This window comes from Notamacropus eugenii, chromosome 3 (assembly GCF_028372415.1).
Source record: "Notamacropus eugenii isolate mMacEug1 chromosome 3, mMacEug1.pri_v2, whole genome shotgun sequence".
In the NCBI taxonomy this organism is placed as follows: domain Eukaryota; kingdom Metazoa; phylum Chordata; class Mammalia; order Diprotodontia; family Macropodidae; genus Notamacropus; species Notamacropus eugenii.
Window position 1 is genome coordinate 39,627,992 of NC_092874.1, and position 23,505 is coordinate 39,651,496.

The 23,505-nt window shown below is 37.3% G+C and overlaps 1 protein-coding gene across 7 annotated transcripts in view; it reads left to right on the plus strand.

The window, feature by feature from the left end:
- The window catches only part of NEK11 (NIMA related kinase 11), a 283,992-nt gene that overhangs the window by 71,379 nt on the left and 189,108 nt on the right, over positions 1 to 23,505 (plus strand). For 6 of the 7 annotated variants that reach the window (XM_072651314.1, XM_072651315.1, XM_072651313.1 and 3 more), the window contains 2 exons: positions 8,859 to 8,977; positions 22,489 to 22,553. In XM_072651314.1, the coding sequence (XP_072507415.1) occupies positions 8,859 to 8,977; positions 22,489 to 22,553 (184 nt within the window). The remainder of the gene's footprint in view (positions 1 to 8,858; positions 8,978 to 22,488; positions 22,554 to 23,505) is intronic. The other variant, XM_072651317.1, reaches the window with a different exon arrangement.

Genomic DNA, 23,505 nt, shown 5'->3' on the forward strand with positions numbered 1-23,505 from the left:
AAGATTAAGTTGTTACAGATACATCTCCCACTATCTTTAAGATATAATTATATGTAGTTTGTAATTTCCCAATAATGAATTATTAACAAGTTAGTTAGTATCATCAAGTTAGTAAGTTAATCCCTTACTCCCTTTTTAACGTTTTTTTACAGAATCACATAATAAGCTAACCTATTAGTAACCCTAACCCTTACCAGCTTTGTGTAATTTGCAGATTTGGTAAATATTGCCACATATACATTACAGACCAGAATTTGAGCCTCAGAAGGGACTGTGGCAGCCCCCAGGTCCAGCCCATATGTGAAAGGAATCCCTTCTGTAATACACCTGACAGGTGATCATAGAGCTTCTTCTGTAGGACCCCCAAGGAGGGTTGTCCACCCACCATTCTTGACATGCCCCACTATGCTTTCAGACAGCTCTCTTTGAAGGTTTTCCCTGACATCAAGTCTGAATTTGCTTCTCTGAAACTTCCACCCATTCATTTCTCCTGGTTCTGCCCTCTGGGGGCAGACAATGAGTCACATCCCTTCCTTACGTGACAACTCTTCAAACCCTTGGTGACAGATGTCACGTTCAGCCCATCCTCATTTGTCATGTCATCAAAGCCCTTTGACAGGCAGCTGCCCTCCTCTGTTTATCATTGTTTCTCTTTAACAGAGCTGCCCAGAACCAGACCCAGTACCCCAGATGACGTCTGGCTGACAAGGGCCGAGCACAGTGGAACCATCTTCTCCCCATTCCTGGAGGTCACAACCCTCTGCATGCGGCCCAAGATTGTATTCACTTCTTTGGCTTTCCTATTACACGTTGACTCATGGTCAATATTCAGTCCATTAACACTCCCAGATCTTATTCAGAATAACTACTCTCTGCTCATGTTCTCTGTATTTTATACTTGTGAAGGTGATTTTGTACCTGAATGGAAGACTTTACATTTATCCCTATTGAGTTTCCTTTTATTAGAGTGAGCCCAGTGCTTCAGCCTGTCATGGGCCTTTCAGATCTTGACTCTGTGAACCAGTGTGTTAGCCATGTCTCAGGGCAGTTAGGTGGTACAGTGGATAGAGCACTAAACTCAGTAAGACCTGAGTTCAAATCCGACTTTATATACCTATGTGCTGTGTGACCCTGGGAAAATCACTTAAGCTTTGTTTGCCTCAGTTTCCTCAACTGTAAAATGGGGATAATCACAGCATCTGCCTTGTAGGGTTCTGGTGAGAATCAATTAAAATAATAGTTTTGACAAGAAGTTAGTACAGTAGCAGACATCAGGCCCCATATAAATTCTTAATCCCTTACTCCCTTTTAAAATTTTTTACAGAATCACATAATACGTTAATCTATTAGTAACCTTTACCAGCTAGCTTTTTGTAATCTGCAAATTTGATAAGTATTGCCCCATAAACCTCTAAGTAAGTGGTTGATAAAAATGTTCAGTAGCACAGAGGAAAAGATAGATTTCCTTGGGCTACTCCACTAGAGCCTTCCTGCCATGTTGACATTGATTCATTAATAATGACTCTTGGAGTTCAGTCATCTAACTGATTATAAATTCATCTGTTATGTCGTCTTCTAATCCATATCGCTTATCTCTAAAAGTAGCACGATTTACTTTGTAAATAGCTTTGCATAAATCTAGGTAAAGTATATTTGCATCATTCTCTTCATCTCCTACTTTAGTAATCTTGTACAGAAAAGAAATGAGGTTAGTCTGTTTTGATGAAGCTGTGTTACTGCTACCTCTTTCTAGCTATTCAGAATCCATCTCTTTAATGATGTATTTTAGAACTTTCCCAGCAGTTACCATGTCAAGCCTGCTGGCCATAGTTTGTAGACTCTGGTCTTTTACCTATTTTTTTAAAATAAAGATAGCATTTTCCCTTTAGTCTTGTGGCATCTCTCGCATTTCTCATAATTTTTCATAAATCACTAACAGTGGCTCAGATATCACATCTGGTGTTTTTCTTTCAGGATTTGAAAACGTTCTTCCTCTGGAATTAATCTCTGATGGCTTAGCGTTGTTTTATTGTCTTCCTACTTAACATGGATATCAAATACTTGTTAGTCATTCTGTTTTTGTCATTTTTAGAGTAAAAGTCATTTTCCTTTGGAAAGAAAGCAAAAAAAAAATATGAGTTGACTAACTGCCTTCACTCTTCAGTTTTCATCATCTAGAAAAGTCTTATCCCCTCTCTGATCTCTTTTTGTTCCCAATATAGCTTTAAAACAGCTTTTTGTTGTTGTCATTCTTAGCTTCTCTTACCAAGCGTAGCTCATTCTGAGCTGTGGAATTCCTGATGCAACTTTTAGGGGACCAGGTCCCCCTCTTATATTTACCCTCTCCTACCTGGCCATGCTTCAGTTGTTAATGCTGTTGTTTTAAGAATACAAATTGATTGGTGATTTCCCTATGTATCCACATTGGTCTCTTCAGACAAATCTAATATATCTACCTCAGTGGATTTGTTTCATTTTGTGTCTTCAGAATTTTCTTCTTGAGTGTCTCCTTTATCATTCCTGAGCTAATTAGCCTTGAAGCATTTGACTCTGTGGGACCCTACTTTCTTCGGACCCCTTTGAAGGTTGGGTACGCATCAGACTATGCCCCACCTTCTTGTCCCACTCCTAATTGTAATGTTCATTTCCCTCTAAGGTTTCCATCATTCCCTCTCCAACACTTTCCTGTTAGTGAGAATCAGATCCAAAATAGAATTTCCACTTTTTGGTTCATTTATCTTTTGAAGGATGAAATTAGCACCAAGGCAAGTCAGGAAGTTATTTGGAGGGAGAGAGGGGGAGAGAGAGAAAGAGAGAGAAAGAGGGAGAGAGAGAGAGAGAGAGAGAGAGAGAGAGAGAGAGAGAGAGAGAGAGAGAGAGAGAGAGAGAGAGAGAGAGAGAAACTCCAGAAGATTTCTAAAGTCCCCTATGACATGTCATGCCTCTCTTCCAGGATTTTGATGTTTCCCAAATTCTTCCCCTATTTTCTTTTTCTGTCCAGATGATTTGTAATATACTTGAGTAAAACTTAGTTTCTTCAACTGTAAGATGGAAATAATAAAAATACCTACCTCCCAGGGTTGCTTTGAGGATAAAATAATATTTTTAAAGCATTGGCACATAGTAGGTGTGATATAAATGCTGTTATTCTTATTACTTGGATGACAAAATTTTTTCCATTTCTCTCTCTTTTGACCTTCACCCAAACACTTTCCATGATGCTTCTTACCTCTGATTCCTGGATTTCCTCACATAATTATACATTCTTAATATATAATGCTACTTTACTCCTTTTACTTATCTCGTTCCTTCTGAAAAAGATATGCCCATTTAATCATGGATTTCAACCAGTCTGCGTGACATCTCTGAGCTCAAATTTGCCCTTCTTCCATTGACTTTGATTTCCTTGTTTGTTAAACTTTGGGCATTTGTGTATAGAAACTTGAAGTTACAAGCTTACTCTTGGATCCTTTCTTGAATTTTTGTCTCCTGTGAGTTTCGGGGTGTCTTAGCTGCTTTTCTTCCTTCTTTGTGATTGTGCTCTGTGGTTTCTAACTTAGATGATACACATAAGCAATCTTCTCCAACTCTCAAGCCTTTGGGTGTCTTTCTTCAGTATCCTTGGAACAGAGCAATTTGGGAACTTGGAGGGACCTGGCCTCTAGACTTTCAGGATCTCCTTTAAATTAGAGTAAGATAGTTATGGCCTACAGAAATTTTCCTGAGTCTGCCCTGTAGTGAATCTAGAGAGCAGAATCTATCCATGGAGGTGGGAGAGCAGAGATTATCCAAGATCTAAGTTGATTCATAATCCAGTACAATTAGACCCCTATTCCTGTGTTTTTTAACTTGTAAAAGCCTTTGTACATTGTTTGGGCAATTATTTTTTACTTATATTTATAAATATATTTAGTTAAAAGCTGGTAAGCAAATCTATATTTGTTGCAAAGTAATATACAACTAAAATTACCTGCTAAAAACCCTTGAGATTTAATTTTTGTGACTGTAGATACCCTAAGAACATTAAGTACCTTCCTCAAAATGGAGTGGAGTAATTCACTTAAATGGCCGGGATTTTCTAAAACAGTACTTTATGGATTAAACCATTATTTCACTCCATTTCTGGAAATAAAAATAAGTTCTGCCACTTTACTCTTGTTCATGTAAACTCATCTCAGCGGGAAGAACACTTACTCGAAGGGAATTTGAAGAAAATTAGCAACTGAAATCATGAATGCACATTCACATTATCAATCATACACTCCATGAATATTGTATGATATACTGCAGTAACCATTTAGAAATTGGATTTTCTCTTTTGGCTTTTCAGAGCATAATACAGCTTGACATCTTTCCTGGTTTTCCTTTATGAAGTCCACTGTAGAGATGAAAAAAATTCAAGGGAAGATAAATGTCAGTCTTTAGCGTTTTACAGTATAATAACAGAACTTTTATTTTCCATTGCCTGGTATTTTTCTAAGTAATGCCACAGACTTTTAAAAAATGATGGTGGAAGGATTCTTGTCATGTTATTTGGTCTTGGCTTTACTTAGTACATCTTTTATCTTTTTAATTGTCCAAAGGAACAGACAAAACATTCTCAATAGTGACTTAGATGTTAGGTATGTTTTCAGTTTTCACCATTACTATCTAAGTTATTAGCTTTTCTTTTCTTTTTTTGTCCTTGATGTTTAACATAAGACAACTCTTTGTAAATACTGACCCTAGAGGTTCTTTGATGCATTTGGTCTTAAAATTTCAGTTTCATCTTACTCAGTATCCTTCAGAGAATGTCATCCTTCTAAGACTTTTAAGACTAGCTTTATCAGCTTATATTAATGAAAGTATATATGTGTACATGTTTTTGAGGCATAATTTTCATCAAATGTTAAAATAACATTTACAATATGAACAAAGATGGGGTATAGATGGAATATTAACAGGATACAGTTAAAAGAGTACTGCATTTGGAATGAGTGTCCTGGCTGAGTTATTGACTATCATTGTACCTTGGACAAAGTCATTTAAGTATTCTGAGCCTCAGTTTTCTCGGCTGTAAAGTAAGGATAATAACATCATGCACCTTACTTCCCAGGTAGGTAACCCTCTGTAAATGTTAAAGAGCTATAGAAAGCCAGATATTATTAGTATCATTAGTGTTAGTACAAGGGCATTAATTACCATGTTATTGTCATCTCACTAGAGATTGTCATCTCTAGTGTTGTGTAAGAACAACACTGCTGTTAATGTTATAGATCCCATAGTGTGAGTGAGATGTTTTCAAAACATAAAGATTTGAATGTTTTATTCAACCTCCAAAGCAATGTGATATGGTAGTTAAAAAAAAAAAAGTGAGCTTGGATTATATTGAGACGTCTTGTATCCAAAACTTAGGAGTTATGGTTCCTCAGTTCTTTGCCCTGGTCAGACCACTTCTGAAGTATAATGTTCATTTCAAAGTGCTGAACTTTAGGAAGGGCACATTTTAGAAGCTAGAGAATGTCCACTGGAGGCCATCAAGATGACCAAGGGTCTTGTCTTTATAGTTTATGAAAAGAATTGGTTTATGAAGATGTTTATTCTAGAGAAATGAAGACTTAATGGGATAACTGTCATGTGAAGGAGTCTTGTCTCTTAGTCCCAGAGGGCAGAATGAAGAATAGAGTGGAAGTTGATTTGGGTTCGAGGTCAAGAAAAACTTCCCCTAACAATCAAAGTTGTCCCAAAGTAGAATGAGCCTCCTGGGGGAGGAGGAAGGAGAACGTTCTGCCCTCACTGGAAGTTTCCTGGCAAAGGCAGGATGAATACTCTCCAAGTATGTTGTAGTGGGGGGATCCTTTTTCAAGACTGGATTAGCTATTTAGAGCCTTTTGAATTCTAAAATTAGATGATTCTATTAAAAAAGGGGAAAGGATAATATAAAATCATGTTACATGAAGCAGTATTTTAGGGGTAATATCTAGGTAAACTTATTCCACTTAGAGTAAGTCAGAATTAATTTTAGCTTCAAATTATAATAAATCCTCTTTTCATTACAGTCATGTCAGAAAAAAAGTCACCATTAGAAACCACAATATCTTCTAACAATGCTTAGAAAAATCAAACAAGCTAAGAAATACTGTAATTTTAAACTTATTAGTGAAATTGCTATGAGAGTCAATCAAAAGCATCAGTATCGTTACTTATAAAAGCAGTTTTAAGAAAGGAATAGTAAATTTTTAATTGTGATTTTTCTGAATTAACAATTATGTTGCTTTAAAGAAATATTTGTTGGGGGCGGGAGAGTTTCTTTTATTGTATGCAAAGTATAAATCATTAAGTGTTAAGCAATGGGATCAACTCAAGTTTTATTCATTGAGATCTCTACTACATTCATTTATTTATTGAGCAAACATTCCTTTTTACATTTCCTTCAATTCAAACATTTTGTTGATTTTGGTTACCACCGTTCTTTTCAGTTTCTTTCACATTTGTTGACACTCTTTTCGCGAGAGTGTGATTTATGGGCCATCCTCATAGAAATCTAGATTTGGGGAAAGGTGGAGGTAAAGATAAAGTTTTTTTTTTTTTCAGACCAATAGGTTCTAATATCTGTGCTGGGTTATCACCACTCAACAGAGCAGAAGTGATGATTGTTGTTTAGAAATAGAGATTATATTGAAATATATATTTTTTGCTAGTCATTATCTTATGTGAGGCAGTTAGGAAGGATGCCACAACATCTAGGTAATTCAGTAGCAGCAAGTAAGTATAAGTTTGACTCCTGATTAAGAATTTGATAAAGAGATAAACTAAGAAAGTTGACGTCCTTTCTGGGCTTAAAAGAAGCATTGCTAGTATAGGATATGAAGGAAATATCAGGGTGGAAAAATGATGCATACTTTTATATAGTCAATCAATCAAACAAGTATTTATTAAATATCTACTATGTACCAGTTGAATTGGCAAAAATGAAACAGTCCCCCCCATCAAGAGACTTTCTATGCTGATAGAATTCCATCAGAAAACATGTTTATAATTGCATATACAGTATGTATACACATATATGTACATATACCCATATATGCATACATATACATATATACACACATATGCATATGTATAGACATGTTCATTGGAACCTACTGTGAAACTAAAGTCTTAGACAGTAGCTCCTCACATCATCAGTTCTTCCATGTCTGTAGGCTAAGTAGTGAAAATGTTTTGAGTCAACTGTAGGAACAGTAGATTAGTATGGATTGAGTAATTAGCATGAACTTCTGAAAAATGGGAGCCTGGAATGCCTGTCCCTACTTTAGCACCTTACATCAATCACACAGATTGTGTGTATACTGCTTACTCTCTGGTCTGGCTTGTTCACTCCAACTTGCCTCCACTCTGGGAAGTGTAGGTTCCTAGAGCAAGAGCATTGCCACAAGTTCTTAAGGGTTAACTCTGTTGTAAAGGAATTTACTTGTTCAATTCACCACCAAAATTCTTGAACCCCTATTGATGTGCTTCTATTTATGCAAAATTTATGCAAAGAAGCCGTTGATAATAATGACACTTTTATTATCTAAAATTTAACCACTTACTTAATAATGCAAAGGAAGTAATAATAATAATATCACATATGCTCATAAAAACTACATTTACAGGAATAAAAAATGTATTATAATTCATATATAGACCTGGATCACATATTCCTACAAATGCACCCAGTATAGGTAGGAGAGAGTGGACACAAACTGAAATCTACCAAAATGGCACATGAGTGAGAAAAACTATCTACTAGAGATAATTCCCAATTCTAGAACTGTCAGTTTTTATGTCTCCTGTTTTAGGAACTATCCACACAAATTCCTTCATGAAAGAAGTTCCTGTGTTAAATAGATGCTACCACTGCTAACCTAACATCATTCATGCTGTGCTTCATTAACACCTCTCTAGGAATAAGGCCTCAGCCAAACTAATTGATCCACTGGATGACTTCTCTGATTCTCTTCTTCCAAACTGTTTATTGTTCTGTTCATTTGGACTTCTTCCTTGATAGCATCTTTAGTATCCATCACTGATAGCATCTTTAGTGTCCATCACTGATAGCATCTTTAGTATCCATCACTTCCAGCATCAAACTAAGATGATGCAGTTTTGAAATTTGTAATTCTATTGCTTTCTCTTCTTATCTTCTTGAACTCAGACTTGGGGCTCTTTCTGATAATGACTATATTTCAGTTTATGGTTAATAACCAAATTATCTTATGTCTGTGATCAAATAAATTATATTTGTTCCATAATCATATAACAATTCTGCTGTACATATCTTTCTAGCATGCTATAACTTGTTCAGGTATAGTAGTGAGAGAAAGTTGTAAAAGGATAAATTTCACAATTGTATTATCCAAGCTTGATGCTAGAAGTGATGGATACTAGAATTGCTGTTGAGGAATACGTATACACACACACGTGTGTGTATGTGCTTTCATACTTTATGTGTGTACATATATATATAAAACTGTAGATATATGCACACATACATGCATATTTATGTAAATATTCTTGTCTTCTGTCTAAACTTATATGTGTGAATATGGAATGAGGATAAAAATCTCAGCTGATAGTAATTCATAAGATACATTGATAGAATTTAGAGTTGGAAAGGACCTTGAAGGTCAAATCCACATCTCTCATTTTAAAGAGGAGAAAATGCAGACCTAGGGAGATTAAAAGACTTGCTCAAGGCCACACAGATAGTAAGTATGTACTGTTTCTTTTTGGCCTGGAGTTATTGGCATCCTTTCATATTAGCATTGATAAAAAAGGCCTTGAATTTGATGTCTCAATTGATAAAAACATGAGAACATATACTTTTCTTCCAGGGTCGAGATCTGGACTGTAAAATTCAAGAGTACAAAGAAGCTGGAAACATCTTTCCTGAAAACCAGATAATGGAATGGTTTATCCAACTGTTACTGGGGGTTGACTACATGCATGAAAGGTACAGTTGCCGGATACTATGAGCAGCTTTATGTGAATTTGTATTTGACAAATAATAATTTTTTTACATTTGAATGAAAATTGAAAGGACAAGTAAGTGATCAGTTGCCCTTTTAAATATAAACTCTTTGAGAGCAAGTACTTAAAAAAACAAACAAAAACTCTCTCTTTACCAGGCACTATATAAATGCTCGTTGAATGGAAGAGAATCTAACCATGGTTGTGTTCATGAACATTTGGGAAAACTGGTTAACCAATAGTTATAAGCACAATGTTTGCTTTAATCGAGTATGTTAAAGTTGTTTTTAAAGAGTTGGCCTTAAATTACAGAAACTTATACAGAAACTTATACTCTTATATACTGAGTATAATGTTAAGACACTTATTTTACACAATTAATGTGTCTTATGCTAGAATCAAGTCATAAAATTCTTAGCACTTGAAGTAGTCATTTGGTCACCCTGACATTTTAGAACATTTTGGCTGGATTCATGTACACAGTGTTTTGGGATAATTGAGGTAGAAAATATACTTTGTCTTTGGTTAAATAAATATTCACACCAAAAGCCAATTCTGTACAAAAATCTCCAATTCTGAAGGCCAAAGTGTATTTTGTGAATTTCACTTATCTGTAATTTATGTATTTACTATTTTGAACTATGCCTAAAAGCTCTTCTATTTTTTCTTCTTTTCAAGTGATACTTTAAAAAAAAAAAAAAGACTTCAAATGATCTCTAAAGTCCATAGCATTAGAGTAGACCAACCCATTCAAAGACCACTGTCCAAAGAGGAAAGGAAAAAAAATCCTGTGAAGTATTCACATGGAGTTAATCATTTGGAAAGCATTGCCTACAATGATGATTCCTATGATGACAAAGTCTGACCATCCGTAATGGTCAGCCTGCTTAAACACATGTTGTGGATGGTTTCTGATCACAAAAAGTAATTGGATTATCCTGGGTTTCTCCACCTGTATTCTCAAACACATGCTACATGATGAAAATATCCACAGAGTTATGGGTAACCCAGAACTGTCTTTTGAGTGATGTCAAACCAATTTGGTAGACATTGATAAAATTATATCAAATAATCTTTTTATAGACTACACTAAGCAACTCTTACTGAATTTAGGACTTCAGGGCTCATCCATTTTTTAAATCACTGTTTTCATTATTCCCCATGACTATTTTGAATTAAATTTTAAAATACTTAATAAATACCATTAATTGAGAAAGCTTGCTATGTGTAAGAGCACTCAACTGATCACAATGATTCAAAACTGTCTTTGGACTATAAAGACTGCCTTCTGCTGGTCATTTTGTGTTGTTCTTTGAGCAAAATGTAAACTGATCTAAATATCAATTTAACATTGACTGACCTCGAAATTGTTTTTTCTATGTCTGGTTCTACATAGAAACAATTAAGTACACTTATCATCCTAAAATCACCTTTCAAAGGCTTATGCATAATTCACTAGGAGGTATTATATAAGTTTTAAACTTTATCTGAAATCAGTTCAATAAAGGAACAGCCAAAGTTGGAATGATTGTTTCTTCTCTAATACTGAGTAATAAAGGAAGAGAAGTGATAAAGCAGAATGAATATGAAATGTTTGTTATATCTAGATCTGAAACTTGATGCTTTATATTTCATCTAATGAATGAAACTAATTCTCATTAGTTCTGTCATTGAGGTAGCTAATATTGTTTTACTCTTCTTATACAAGTTTTAATTTCATATCTTAGTTAATATTAGCTTAGGAATGATTCCTATAGCCAAATTAAGAGAATCAAGGCTAGAAGAGCAATTATATTTTTATTTGATCATTTATGAGTGACAGTTTAATGTCCCTTCTTTTGCCTGATATCTGCATAATAGAGCAATATAGAGATGCCCTCATTTCTTTCAAGTTGCCTCATTTATCTGATCCTTCTTCCCTAAGTATGGATTTTATCCCCACTTAGTGTCCACAAAGTTATCTCTAACTCAGTATTGTGGCCAAATGAAGCTCATTATATTTCCTCCAAAATTCCCTATTTTTGTTGAGTATATATTGTATACCAGGCCTGATTCAAACGAGTCTGGTGCTTCAGGTTTAGAAATGGAAGAAAATAAAAGACTTATAGACTTGGGATATTAAGCTCAAGAAGAAATGGGGACCACTGAACCACATGTAAGGGTCCTTGTGGGCTCCATATTGACTTAGAAAACTACACATGAATATTACCTTTGTTTTATTATATATTTATTTATTCTATTAAAGATTTCTCAATTACAGTTAAATGTTATTTAGGTCATGGTCAGGGGTATTGTGGGTTGCGTGTTTGACACCTTTGTTGTAGATCACCTCATAAATAAAAGGATACCCAGCAAGGATATAGCACTGATTTGTTTAGTTGAGTGTAGCTTGACACCCCATGTCCTGGTTCTCCTACCTATTGGACCCCTCCTCAATTCTCTCCTTTGCTGAATCACACCCTTCAACCATAGGTGTTCCACCTTGCTCTGTCCTGGGCCCTCTTCTTTGCTCTCCCTATATTACTTCACTAGTTGATTGGATTTAATTATTATCTATATGCTGATGATTCTCAGATTTACCTGTCCTGCCCTGACCTCTCTGTGGACCTCCAGTTTCACGTCTCCAACTGCCTTTCAGGTATCTTGAATTGAATGTCCAGTAGACATTTTAAACTTGACATGTCCAAAAACTGAGCTCATTATTTCCCCCCCTAAATCTCCTGCCTTCCCCACCTTTCTAGACTTCCCCCTTACTGTAGAGGGCACCACCCTCCTCCCAGTCCCTCAGGCTGCAACCTAGGAGTCATCCTGGACTCCACACTCTCCCTCATTCCCTACATCCATGCTGTTGCCAAGGCCTGCTGGTATCACCTCTGCAGCATCTCTCCAGTATGTCCCCTTCTCTCCTTTGATGCTGCTGCAGACCCTCATCCCCTCTCACCTGGACTGCTGCCATAGCTTCTGGGGAGGGAGCAAGGTCTGCCTGCCTCAGGGCTCTTCCCACTGCAGGCCATCCATTCTTTTCCTTCATATGGCCACTACCTTAATTGAAACCTTTATTACTTCTCATTTGAACCATTGTGATAGCCTTCTAATTGGTTTCTCTATTTATGGTGTCTTACTCCTCCAATCTGTATTCTCCATAGCTGCTGAATTGCTATTCCTAAAACACAGATTTGATCACGCACTCTACTACTAAAAGTCTCCAATGGCCGCTGATTGCCTCTAGGAAACATTATAGAGTCCTTAAGGTGGTATTGAATGCCCTTCATTGCTATAGCTTCCATTTTCCTTTAAAGCTGGCCTTAGTTCGTATTTCTCCCCATCATGCACTCTCCTTTCCATCCAAAGTGACTTACTAGCTGTTTCCTGTGCACTAATCCCCTTCTCCTGCTTTGGCTTCCATCAAAACACAGCTGAGATGCCACTTCCTGCAGGAGCCCTTTTGAATACCTTCCCACTTCTTAGAACCTTTTACCTCTTGAAAGACTTTATATTTCTCTGCGTTTTTGTGTATGTGTATCTCCCATTCCTAGTTCCCCATTCTTAGAATGTAAGCTTCTTTGGAGCAGGTGTGTGTGTGTGTGTGTGTGTGTGTTGTGTGTTGTGTGTGTGTGTGTGTGCGCACGTGCATCTTTGCATTGCAGACCTTAGAAAAGTCTGTTGTATCTAATAGGGACTCAGTAAATGCTTATGGAACCCATTGATTACTAAGAACTCTTACTATCTGCTAAGCTCTTAGTATCTGCACAGCGCTGAGCTAGACACTAGGGAGGCCAAAACAAAGTGGAAGTAGTCCCTCCACTCTTCCTTCTTCCTCTTTTTCTTCTTGCTCCTGCTCCCTAGTGTGGTGGTGGGGGTGGGGGTGCCTGATAGCTCCTTATCTTGGTCACGGTAGCTGCCTGGTCATTTGAGAGGGGACAAGTAGAGCTCTTTTCATATTTTCCCCTTAGCTTCCGAGTGTAAAGGGAACAGTGACCAAATGTTATTCTTATAGTCAAGATCTCTGAATATTAGGGTTTTCCCAGATTAGAAATTGATTCTGAGGCATCTTAAGCAGATTGGTGTTTAGGGATATATTTATGAGCTTTGCAGTCAGTATTTTACAGAAATAGGCCTGGCCAACGTGATATGTTTATTGAGTCTTAAAAAATTAATGGCGCGACATTCCCATTTCTCCCCCATTAGTGTTATCTGATGATTTGACACTCTTAAGTTATTTGTGTAGATCTTCTTTACTCAGCAGGAGCTTGAATCCTAATTTTATTTTTTAACCTATCTTAAATTTTTCTACCAGTTTAAGGATTTAAACTCATTAGCATCATTGAGATCTTTCATCCTGGTGTTGATCCTCTTAAGATGCCCAAAAGTGGTCATAGTGAAAAGTCATTTAGCATGGTGGTTATTTAGAAATAATTTTGCTAATTCTAGTTTATCTTTGGGAAGACCTTTTCTCATTATTTTTCATTTTCCTTTTAAGCTGGTCTGTGTAAGACTGCCTGATATCTCAGTTTAAAAATAAGTGGAGACCTTGGTTAGTTTTATTTTTATTTTTTTAAGGTGGCACATAATGAGAAAAAACATTAATTTGTAGAGATGCTGTTCTGTGGATAAAGATGTAAAACATTATTTTCTATAAAAGGCTGTTTTTCTGCGTTCTGTACTAAGTGAGATCGGATGCAGGTAGGTAGCTCCATAGTGCACAGAGCGCTGACCCTGGAGTTAGGAAAACCTGTGTTCCGGTGTGACCTTAAACACGAACGGTGTGATCCTAGACAAGTCACTTAAACTCTGTTTGTCTTAGTATCCTCACCTGCAAAATGGGGATAATAATAGCTTCCCAGAGTTTTGAGGTCAAAATGAGATAATATTTATAAAGTTCTAAGTTACTGTATAAATGTTAATTATCATCATCATCATCAGTTTGAATTCTGCCTCAGACACTCCCTGAGCAAGTCACCTAATCCCTTTCTGCCTCAGTTTCCTCCTCTGTAAAAGGGGTATAATAACCTCAACTTCACAGGGATGTTGTGAGGGTAAAAAGAAATGATACAGTTATTGATATATACATGCAAGCCCCTAAAGGGATAGGACTAGGGGATCAGTAAGAAGAGTTTGCTGTGCTGATTGATCCGGTGAGGAGGAGAAGTTATCAAATAGACTGAGATCCAGGAGGAAAGATTGTTGCCCCAGAAAGGTCAAGCTTGGGATTTAATGTCTCCATTCAAAGAAGGGTCAAAACTAGAGACTGTTACAAGGCGCAAGATGAGGCTTGCAGAATCCAAGACCTAGTGATGAGTGGGCCATAGTTCAGTCCCAGACAGGTAACAGGATGCTGAGGTGCATCCACCAACAATACCCTTTAGTTGGCCTGTGGGTGCACGTGTAACCTGCCAGGCCCAAGAAGCCCCAAGAGCACTGCACCTCTCATTGTTCTCTAAGGCAGAGGCTGAGCCAATCTCAGTTCAGAGAGGTGTAAGAAGTCACATTTATACACAGAATGGAGCATTTGACTAATAGGGCTGCTGCCTAATAGTATTAGAGTCTCTGCCCTGTAGAGGCTAATTATTTCCTCCCAGGTCTTCTGCCTTCAGTTTGGATCACCAGCTCCAAGTGAATAGTGGTACCATTCGCTGGTGACAGTGGGCTGGTTGGCTAGGTGGTTTTCCAGACTGACTAACCCAGAGAAATCAGGAATAGGGCACAATTTAGCCAACTGTAGATTTTCTGCAGAAGTATAAATCTATTAAAATGACATTTGCAATTAAGTAGTTACTATGACATTTGTATAACTTTTAAATAGCTGCCTTCTAAATCAAGATTTTAAGACACAGGAAAAATTTAATTCAAATCTGGCTTCTCCAGTGCGATGCAGGCTGATTCTAGAAGAACAAAGATTAAGTATGCTACCCACCTCCTTTCTGTGAGAGGTGATAGATTTAAAATATATTTTCAGACATGGTCGATGTGGGAATTTGTTTTGATTGTACAGATTGGTTATAAGTATTTTCTTTTTCTTCTAATTTATTTTAATCGTTCAGTCGGTGGGGGTGGGTAGGAGATAAATATTTGTTAACTGGAAAAATAATGAAATTCGGTTTGGAGAGAAAAAGATTAAAAAACAAATCTTGTTTCTCTTTCCACTAAATGTGTATTATTAATGTATCCCTGCATAATCTAACCTTGTTATTTTCCTTCTTATTTTCCTTTAAGGAAAACTTTTATCTGTGGACTTGGGTGTTTGGGGAGTCAGAAAGCCCTAGGCCTTATACATTGGATGATTACAGTAATATTAAGCTGCTTTGTACCTCTTCGATGCTTCTCAGGGCCAGAGTGCTTCAAAGGCACAGGCTTTCTCATAGGGCTAGCCGGTGTAGAACTCTTATTACTTAGCCAGTCTCTCATTCACATGAGAGAGAGCTGCTTTCTACCAATAATAGCCCCGAAGGCCTTAAGTTGCCTTTTTCTGCACCCTACCCTTCTGGGAAAATAGAAGCAGAGAACTGACCTCCTAAAAATCAGAGTTCATTACTTTCCCCAGCATCTATAAAAAAAATAAAATGAAAAGCAGGTGACAGCTGCTTTCCAGTCACTAGATGCTCTCCCTGGTAAATATGATTCTCATTCCAACTAACTTATCCCGTCCACCCTGGTCAGGGCTTCATTAACACTGAAGGACTTTCTTTGCTGTGGAAGGTCCTAGCAGGTTATTATAGTTTATCAAAAACTGCTGACAAGAAGCTGCTTCCTAAAGAGGTCTATTTTTATGAACTTTATGCCTTTTACAAACAAACCAGAAGTTTCAAAGTGGAGATTTATGGTCAATCCACCAGCATTTGTTTAAGTGGTTTCTCTGTGCTAAGTTCTGAAGATTAAGTAGAAACACACCTTCCATGCTGTTGAGGAGACAGAAAACACTCTTTCACCCCTACACCTGAATTAAACAAAAACAGGGCCAACAGTAGGGATCCATTGTGGCTTGCGCTGTTGAGGAGAGAGATAACAGCCAAAAATCGGACAGACAAGCTATGTACCATGTAAATGGAAGGCCCCAGCACGATTTGATTGGCATGATTTAGGGGAGGAAGTTCAAATCTGACGTCATACTAGGGCTTTTGGGGAGACTGTGGAAAGTCCCCTAATAAAGGAGGGGATTTGAAATGAGTCTAGAACAAAGTTAGGGGAACCATTGAACGGGGAGAGCACACCTGCCAGGCATGGAGGCAGCTAGTGCAAAAACACTGGGGATTGGGTGATGGAGTGGGGTGTATAACAAGAGTGCTGGTGTCATGGTTGTTTAATATATAAATTTTGAAGTTGAAAGAGGATTCAAGGTCATTTAAATGATGGATCTGAGATCACACAGACATTAAATATATTAAGTCTCAGCCATGATTTGAGTCTATTCTAATGACAACACAGTAGAAAGGATGTGAGATTTTCAGTTAAAGGACATAGGTTTGAATCCTGGCCCTAGTATCTGAGTGACTTTGGGCCAGTCTCTTCCACTCTATGTGCCTCAGTTTCCTCATGCATAAAATGAGGAAATTGAACAAGATGATCCCTGAGGGCTGTCACTACTCTAAATCCCATGATCTTAATCTAGTGACTGTGGCTCTCCCCAGTGGACTATCTTGTCCAATGGCTGTGTTAATTTCCAGCTCTGAATTTAACGAAAGTCTAACTAAGGCAATTCTCCTTCAGAAACTTCTATGTTAGAGCTACTTTTTGGGAAGGCAATTCAAATTCAAAAGTACATTTCACTGAGCATTAAACATATATTTCACACCGCAGTTCATGAAAATTCTGCTGTCTGTAAAGTGTTTATTATGCTAGTGTCTTCTCTTTTATGGCCAGCAGTATATATTGAAATGAGCTGTAGACACAGATTGCTTTCACCTGAGATGGGAAGTAAATTACTTGGGAAAATGATGCCCCAGAAATGGTTGGCTTGGCTCCTCTATGCAAAATACCTTCGAAATAATCTCAGTGTATTACTTCAAGAAATGAAAAAAGATCGGGGGAAAGCAGTAGTGCTAAGAATTAGAGATTAGCATTCTGTTTATGGCTTTGGTTTTCTCCCTGGCTTCTCTGAGCAGCCAGGGTTTCTTTTAATTGTATTAGTGGGATTTATTTTTAAGGTACCTGCTCTGTGAGAGATGATGCAAATTCTAATAAGTCATGTTTTAAGAGCAGAAAATACTTAGAGCTGTCATAAGAGAGTAACTGTTAATTGGAAGGACTGGAGTATAAATAAACTTAGACTGCAAAGGATATCAGACAGTATTGGGCTTCTTCAGGGAGGGCATTTGTCCTGTGTCATCATAGGTCTGAACTTTTCAAGGTTAAAGAAGCAGAGAGAACCAGTCGTTGAGATGGACTTTGCGAGTGGTCTAGTATCGGTCATGGGGATTTGGTTGGCATGATTATCTAGAGAAAGTTAACCGTGGTGCCATGTTAGAACTTACATGTGATTTTATTTTACGTTTTGGCTGCCATGGAAATAAAAAACTGAAAAATATACCAATTATTTGCATGTAATCAATTGTTCTGATACCTTCTTTTCCTCAACTCTGGCCTTGGTCAAGATAGAACAGGCAGATTTAGGTAATGCTCTCCTATTACCTAAATAACATTAATATTACTTATTAATAACCTTTAATATTGCCCATTAACATGACTACTGATAGCATTAATACTTACATGGGACATATATTATATACAATATATGTATATTATATGTACATAATATACATATATACTACATAGAGTATACAATATATGTATATTTATATATATATATAATATATGTATCCTATCTTTTATCACAACAGCAGTGAATGTTAGGTACGATATTATTATCCTCATTTTACAGATGAGGAAATTAAGATTCTGAGAGATTTCTCATGGCCATATAGCTTTCAGATAAAAGTTGAAGGGGAGATGTGAGGCCAGGTTTCTATTAATCCCGCATGGAAGCTTCTTTCCAACTGTACTTTACTGCTTTATAATGGTATAGGGTAACTCTTCTTCCTTCTCTGGTAGGCCCTTCATCTCCCTGGACTTGTAGTGCTACTCTAGATTTGAGTATTCCTGAAAAGGAAAAGCAGTTGGAGTCACCAGAAATTTGACATCTTCTCCTCAGACCTGCATAGTCCATCTCACTCACAGCACAGTAAAAGTCAAAATCTAGTCTTGTTTCTCCAAATGATGGCTTTATCCTTAGCTTCTGTTTTCCTCTGGCTTCTGCTTGGCCAAGAAAGCATAGTAGAACTCATTGTGACCCACTGTTGCTGGCTTCCATTCCTCTAGTTCCAGTTTTGGCCCAAGGACTCTTTGCTGCTCTGACACTGCTTTTGTCCCCTTCCAGGGGGTTTTCTCCTCTCTCACAGCCACATGTCTCATTGATGCATGTGATACTTTTTGAGGGACCACAGGGCCACAGAGTGGGTATATTTGACCACCTTTGTTTTGTTGGATTTCATTCTTCCTTTTAAAGGATTACTCAATGAGGGGAGCCCAAGGCATGATGTCAGTGGCCCATGAGTACCTTGCTTGAGATGAGTCCACACCTCATCAGTGAGTCACAGTCAATGCTAGAATTTCAAAGACTACCTTGGATTTCCCTTGTCAACAAGGAATTATTATGACCAAGAGAATCTCTCAGGTCTTGGTAGTCATTACCTTGGGAAAAGAACTTAACCTAAATTTGAACCCTTGTTTCCATTTTACTTTTTCATCACGATAAAGATCAACCCCAGAGAAAATGATGAAGTGACTAATTTACCTTTGGTGTCCCTTTTCTACCCCTGCTTTCTTCTTCATGAGGTATCATGTCTTCAACCTGTCCTTGGCCTTTGAGTTGCCTGCAGCTTGTCCCTACACAGCTTCAAACAGGGGAATAGAAAAGCCCTCTCTGTATAAAAAACATCGGTTTTTTTGCACACTATTTGATCCCACAAGACATGGGACAGGATACCTGCCCCACCACACCTTAACTTAATTCTCGTAACTTTACACTCTGGACTTCTTTTCTCACTTCATAGCCTGCCTTGTGTCTCATTCTTTAAGGCTTTGAAAAATGATTGGGTTATTGATCTTCAAGAAATTATTTTGCAATTATAGTAGAAATAAAGTTGATTGGGTGTCTGTGCTAAGTTTGGCACCAATATGGAGGTGGGGTGTGGGGGGTGAGAATCCAGGCTGGTTAAGGAGAAGCCTAGGTCAGAAATGGAGCCAATTTGTGCAACTCAACAGTGAGTGGCCACTGCTCTTCAAACCTGGGCAAAATAGGGAGACCCAAGCTCCATTGAAAAAGATGAAATTTCTGGAGATCCCCTGCAAAATGGGAGTCTGGAGCAACTGTGGGAATTTCAGGAAGTATCTGGCTGATGGTCAAGAGACATGATGGTGCTTCCTTAGGGTGATATTCTCTAGGTCACATGACAGGCAGCTACTTCTTCTGTGTACAATTTAGCTCAACTTGAGCTTAAATTATACTGATCTGTACTTTTGGCTTCCAGCAAAGGGAATATTTCCTAGGATCATGGGGTCATAGATCTTGGGCTGGAATTAAAGAACACTTCGGAAAGAAAGGGGTTATACAAACCAAAATGAAATCCACTCTTCGCTCTGATCACAATTTATTGAAACTGTTTGCCTCGTTTCTCATAGATGTTATGGGTAACCATGGAACCATGAGGCTTTCAGCTAGAATTGTATTGCTGTGTCCCATAGGTACTATGGGAAAAGACCTGTCCTGTACAAAATGGCCCAAGTGTGAGACTGGGAGATTCATTACTCATACAGAGAATTAGACCTTCTGCTTATCTTTAGGCCTGGGTTTTTGACAATATGCAGTGAATGTGGCTTAGAGAAAAAAGTACAGACATAATGGGATCTGGGTTCTGCTTCTCATTTGACCACTGATTAAAATGCAACTATGTGCATTTAACTTGACTGTTTTGTGCCTTAGTTTTCCTATCCAAAAAATAAAGGTATTCTTAATTTTAAAAAAATTTAAATGAGAAGTAAAGATGAGAGGTGTCGCATCATTTCTCATAGATGCTTTATGGTGTGGGGGGGTGGGAAAGGGAGGGAATATCAGGTAACAGATGTTGAAATTTGAGTAGTTTTTAAAGAGGAGAAAATACTTTATTCATCCAAGGCACTATTATTTTTATTTCTCAAATTAATATTATTTTTAAACTTTTCTGAAGATATGGACCTCAGGCAAGCCACACTATTTCTGTTTAATTCAGGTATAAGAGTGAAAATGGAAAGCATTTCAGGTACAGGAGAAAGCCTGTACAAAGGTACAGAGCGAGAAGATATAGTGCCTTCTTCTGTGTACAGAAATAGGCTAGTGTGGATGGATCATAGAATGGGTGGAGGGGAGTCAAGTGTAGGAAAATAGGAAAGGTAGAAAGAGTCCAGTTGTAAAAAAAACTTTAAATGCTGAGCAGATCCTGGAGGTGACAGGAAGCAACTGGAGTTTACTAAGTAGGAGATTGACATGGCCAGACCTAAACTTTAGGAAAATCAATTTGGCAGCTGAATGGTGGGGAGAGAACTGAGGCAGGGAGCACAATTTAGAAGGCTTTTGTGATAGTTTGGGAGAAAGGTAATGAGGTCCTGAACTAAGTTCATACAGGGGAGAAAAGGGGATGTATAGATGTGGTAAAAGTGGAAATGATAAGATGAAGCAATGGACTGGATGTGTGGATTAAGTGAGAGTGAAGAGCTGAAAATGACGAGGTTGTAAGCCCTTGACAATGATAGGGATGTTTGGAAGAGCTAAGATATTGGAGTTCCATTTCGGACATGTTAAGTCCATGCTGATGGAGGAGGCACCCAATCCAGACAAAAGCTGAAGAACTGAAATGTCCTCCAGGGAAATGTGAAGGAAATAGGTGCCTCATTATGGTGTGAGTGACTGCAGGTTCCTCAAAGGATATTCCGGGAGACCTGAAGCTCTTTGTTCTAGGACAATTGGCCCACTAGATGTTCCTCAACCTCTGCATCCCATCACCAAACTCCAGGATTCTGCCCCAAATGTCCTCCATACAAAAACTTCCTTCCCTCTTAGGATCTCCTAGTTTCTTTCAAGCCTCAATTCAGGTACAAATTTTTTACATAAAGTCTTACCTACTTTCTCTCCTGAGATTACCTTGTATTTATTCATATATCGCTGTTGTACCTCGCCAGTGGAATATAAACTCCCTGAGGGCAGGGGCTATTTTTTGCCTTTTTTTTTTTAATCCCAGATTTCAGCATGGTACCTGGCACATGCATAATAAATGTTTGTTGACTGACTGAAGTGTTTCATTTGTTCCTCTATATGCCAGTCACCATCCAAGGCACTGAGGAGACAGAAATAAAATCCAAAAAAATCCTTTCCATGAAGGAAGTACCTTACATTCTAATGGGAGAGATGCCTACACATATAAGGGTTTATACCAAAGCATCACTCACAAAGCAGATACCCAGTAACCTTGAGGGAATGGGAAGGCACTAAGAAGTGGGGGGGAGGGGGGGAGGAAGGGGACCAGGAAAGATCTTAATACAAATCTAGTACCTGAATTGAATTTTGAAGGAAAATGTAGATGGAGGTTGGAGAGGTGCATTACAGACATGGGGTACAGCCAGAACAAGGGCATGGAGAAGAGAGTTGGAACTATTATTATTATTTACATGTATATATAAATTGCCATCGTGTGTAATCAGATAACATACATACTATCTAAAAGGATCACTGTTCATTCATCACAGATACTCAGTCATCAAAAGTTGGGTAGTAGTCCCTTGTAATAATAGCATTTCTTTATATAATATACTTAGTTCATTAGAGCATTTACACCAGAGACTCTCCATGTATGATCCAGGGACCCCTGAGACTCCCCAACCCACTTTCAAAGGGTCCGTGAGGTCAAAATTATTTTTATGCTAAGATATTTTGATTTCTAATACAAGAAACATCGTTATATATGACTGTACATAACATAAAGCTCTTTGAGGGTGATTCCATTCCCCATGATCCACCTCTTCTGTATGGACGACTTTCAGTGAAAAGATCCCAAGTCATGATTATCTCCAGACCAATACTCCATAAAAAGCAAAGTATGCTTATGAAGATTTTATTTATTATTTACATAAGATTTTGTTTGTATTTTGGCATATGTAAATTCTCAACCATTCTGTGGACATATCTTTTAATTATGGCATAATATAATAATAACATATATTGTGTGTTGTATGATGTCTTTTGCTCCTAAAATAAAAATGTTTCCCTATATTGTGAATTTTTGATAAAAAATATGATAATGCCTTTATTTTTTCTCTGATGGCTCCATATTCCAAACAAAGCATTGCAACAATGTTTTTTCATGATTATAAAAAGATATAGGTATGGGACTTCACAATTGCTGCATAGTTGTATTTTCAAATTTGCAATTCCATGACTGAAATGAAGTTGAGTTTTTTTTCCTTTCCCAGGAGAATACTTCACAGGGACCTAAAAGCAAAGAACATTTTTTTGAAAAATAACCTACTTAAAATTGGTAAGATTTTTCCTTATATTGGGAATTGTCCAGTAGTGAAACACTGAGTCTTTGCATATTATATTAAATTGGATGGTATTGGGAGTGGCTCAATGATAATAGGAATTCATTAGTTTATAAATATTATAATCTCTCATTTTTACCAGGAACCATAACACATAAGCCTGAATCAATTTGAAAACTAAATCCATTATCTTGGTTTTTTTAACCTATGCTCTCTAAATGGGAGAAAAAAGTATATGCCCACTTATGTAGAAAATTTGGAATTAATTGAACTTGTCTCCTGGCTTAATGGATTACTACAGGTTCTGTGCTTATTGTCTCATGTCCACAAGCACTTATCACAGATAATTAAAGTGTGGATGAAATAGTTTTGTTAACCTTTTGTCCTTTCTGGTAATTATTTAGACCTCAATACCAACTTTCGATGATGTCATTAGATTTAGTAATCTAAACTTTTCTATTTTTTTAATAGACTAATCAAACATAAAATCTAGCAACAGTAATTAGGCAAGAATAAGCAGGGGATGGCTGGCAGAAATCTGATTTTTAAATTTTATAGTTTTTGCCTTGGAAAAACCATAGGTTTTTATTTGGGCATGAAAATTTCCTTTTGGCTGATGAGGCTGAAACTTTTCCTATTCCTGCCAAAATTACTGACTATATCAAATTTAGCTTTGTCTTTATGCCAAGTTATTCACTTGTACCAGATGTTCATTTCCTCAGAATTCTTCTCTAAGGAGGAGTCCGTTGTTGGCCAAATGTTGGTTACCATTGAGGTTCATCTCCTCTTTGGTGGCAAAGGATGACTGTTTTCTTTGACCATACCACCCCTTGAAGACAATCTACTAAAATTGCACATAGGCCTTGAACTTCATTGGTGTCATGAGAATGAAATAATACATTTTTGAGGCATTAAGGTAGTTGCCATTATTATATAATTGTAGAATTG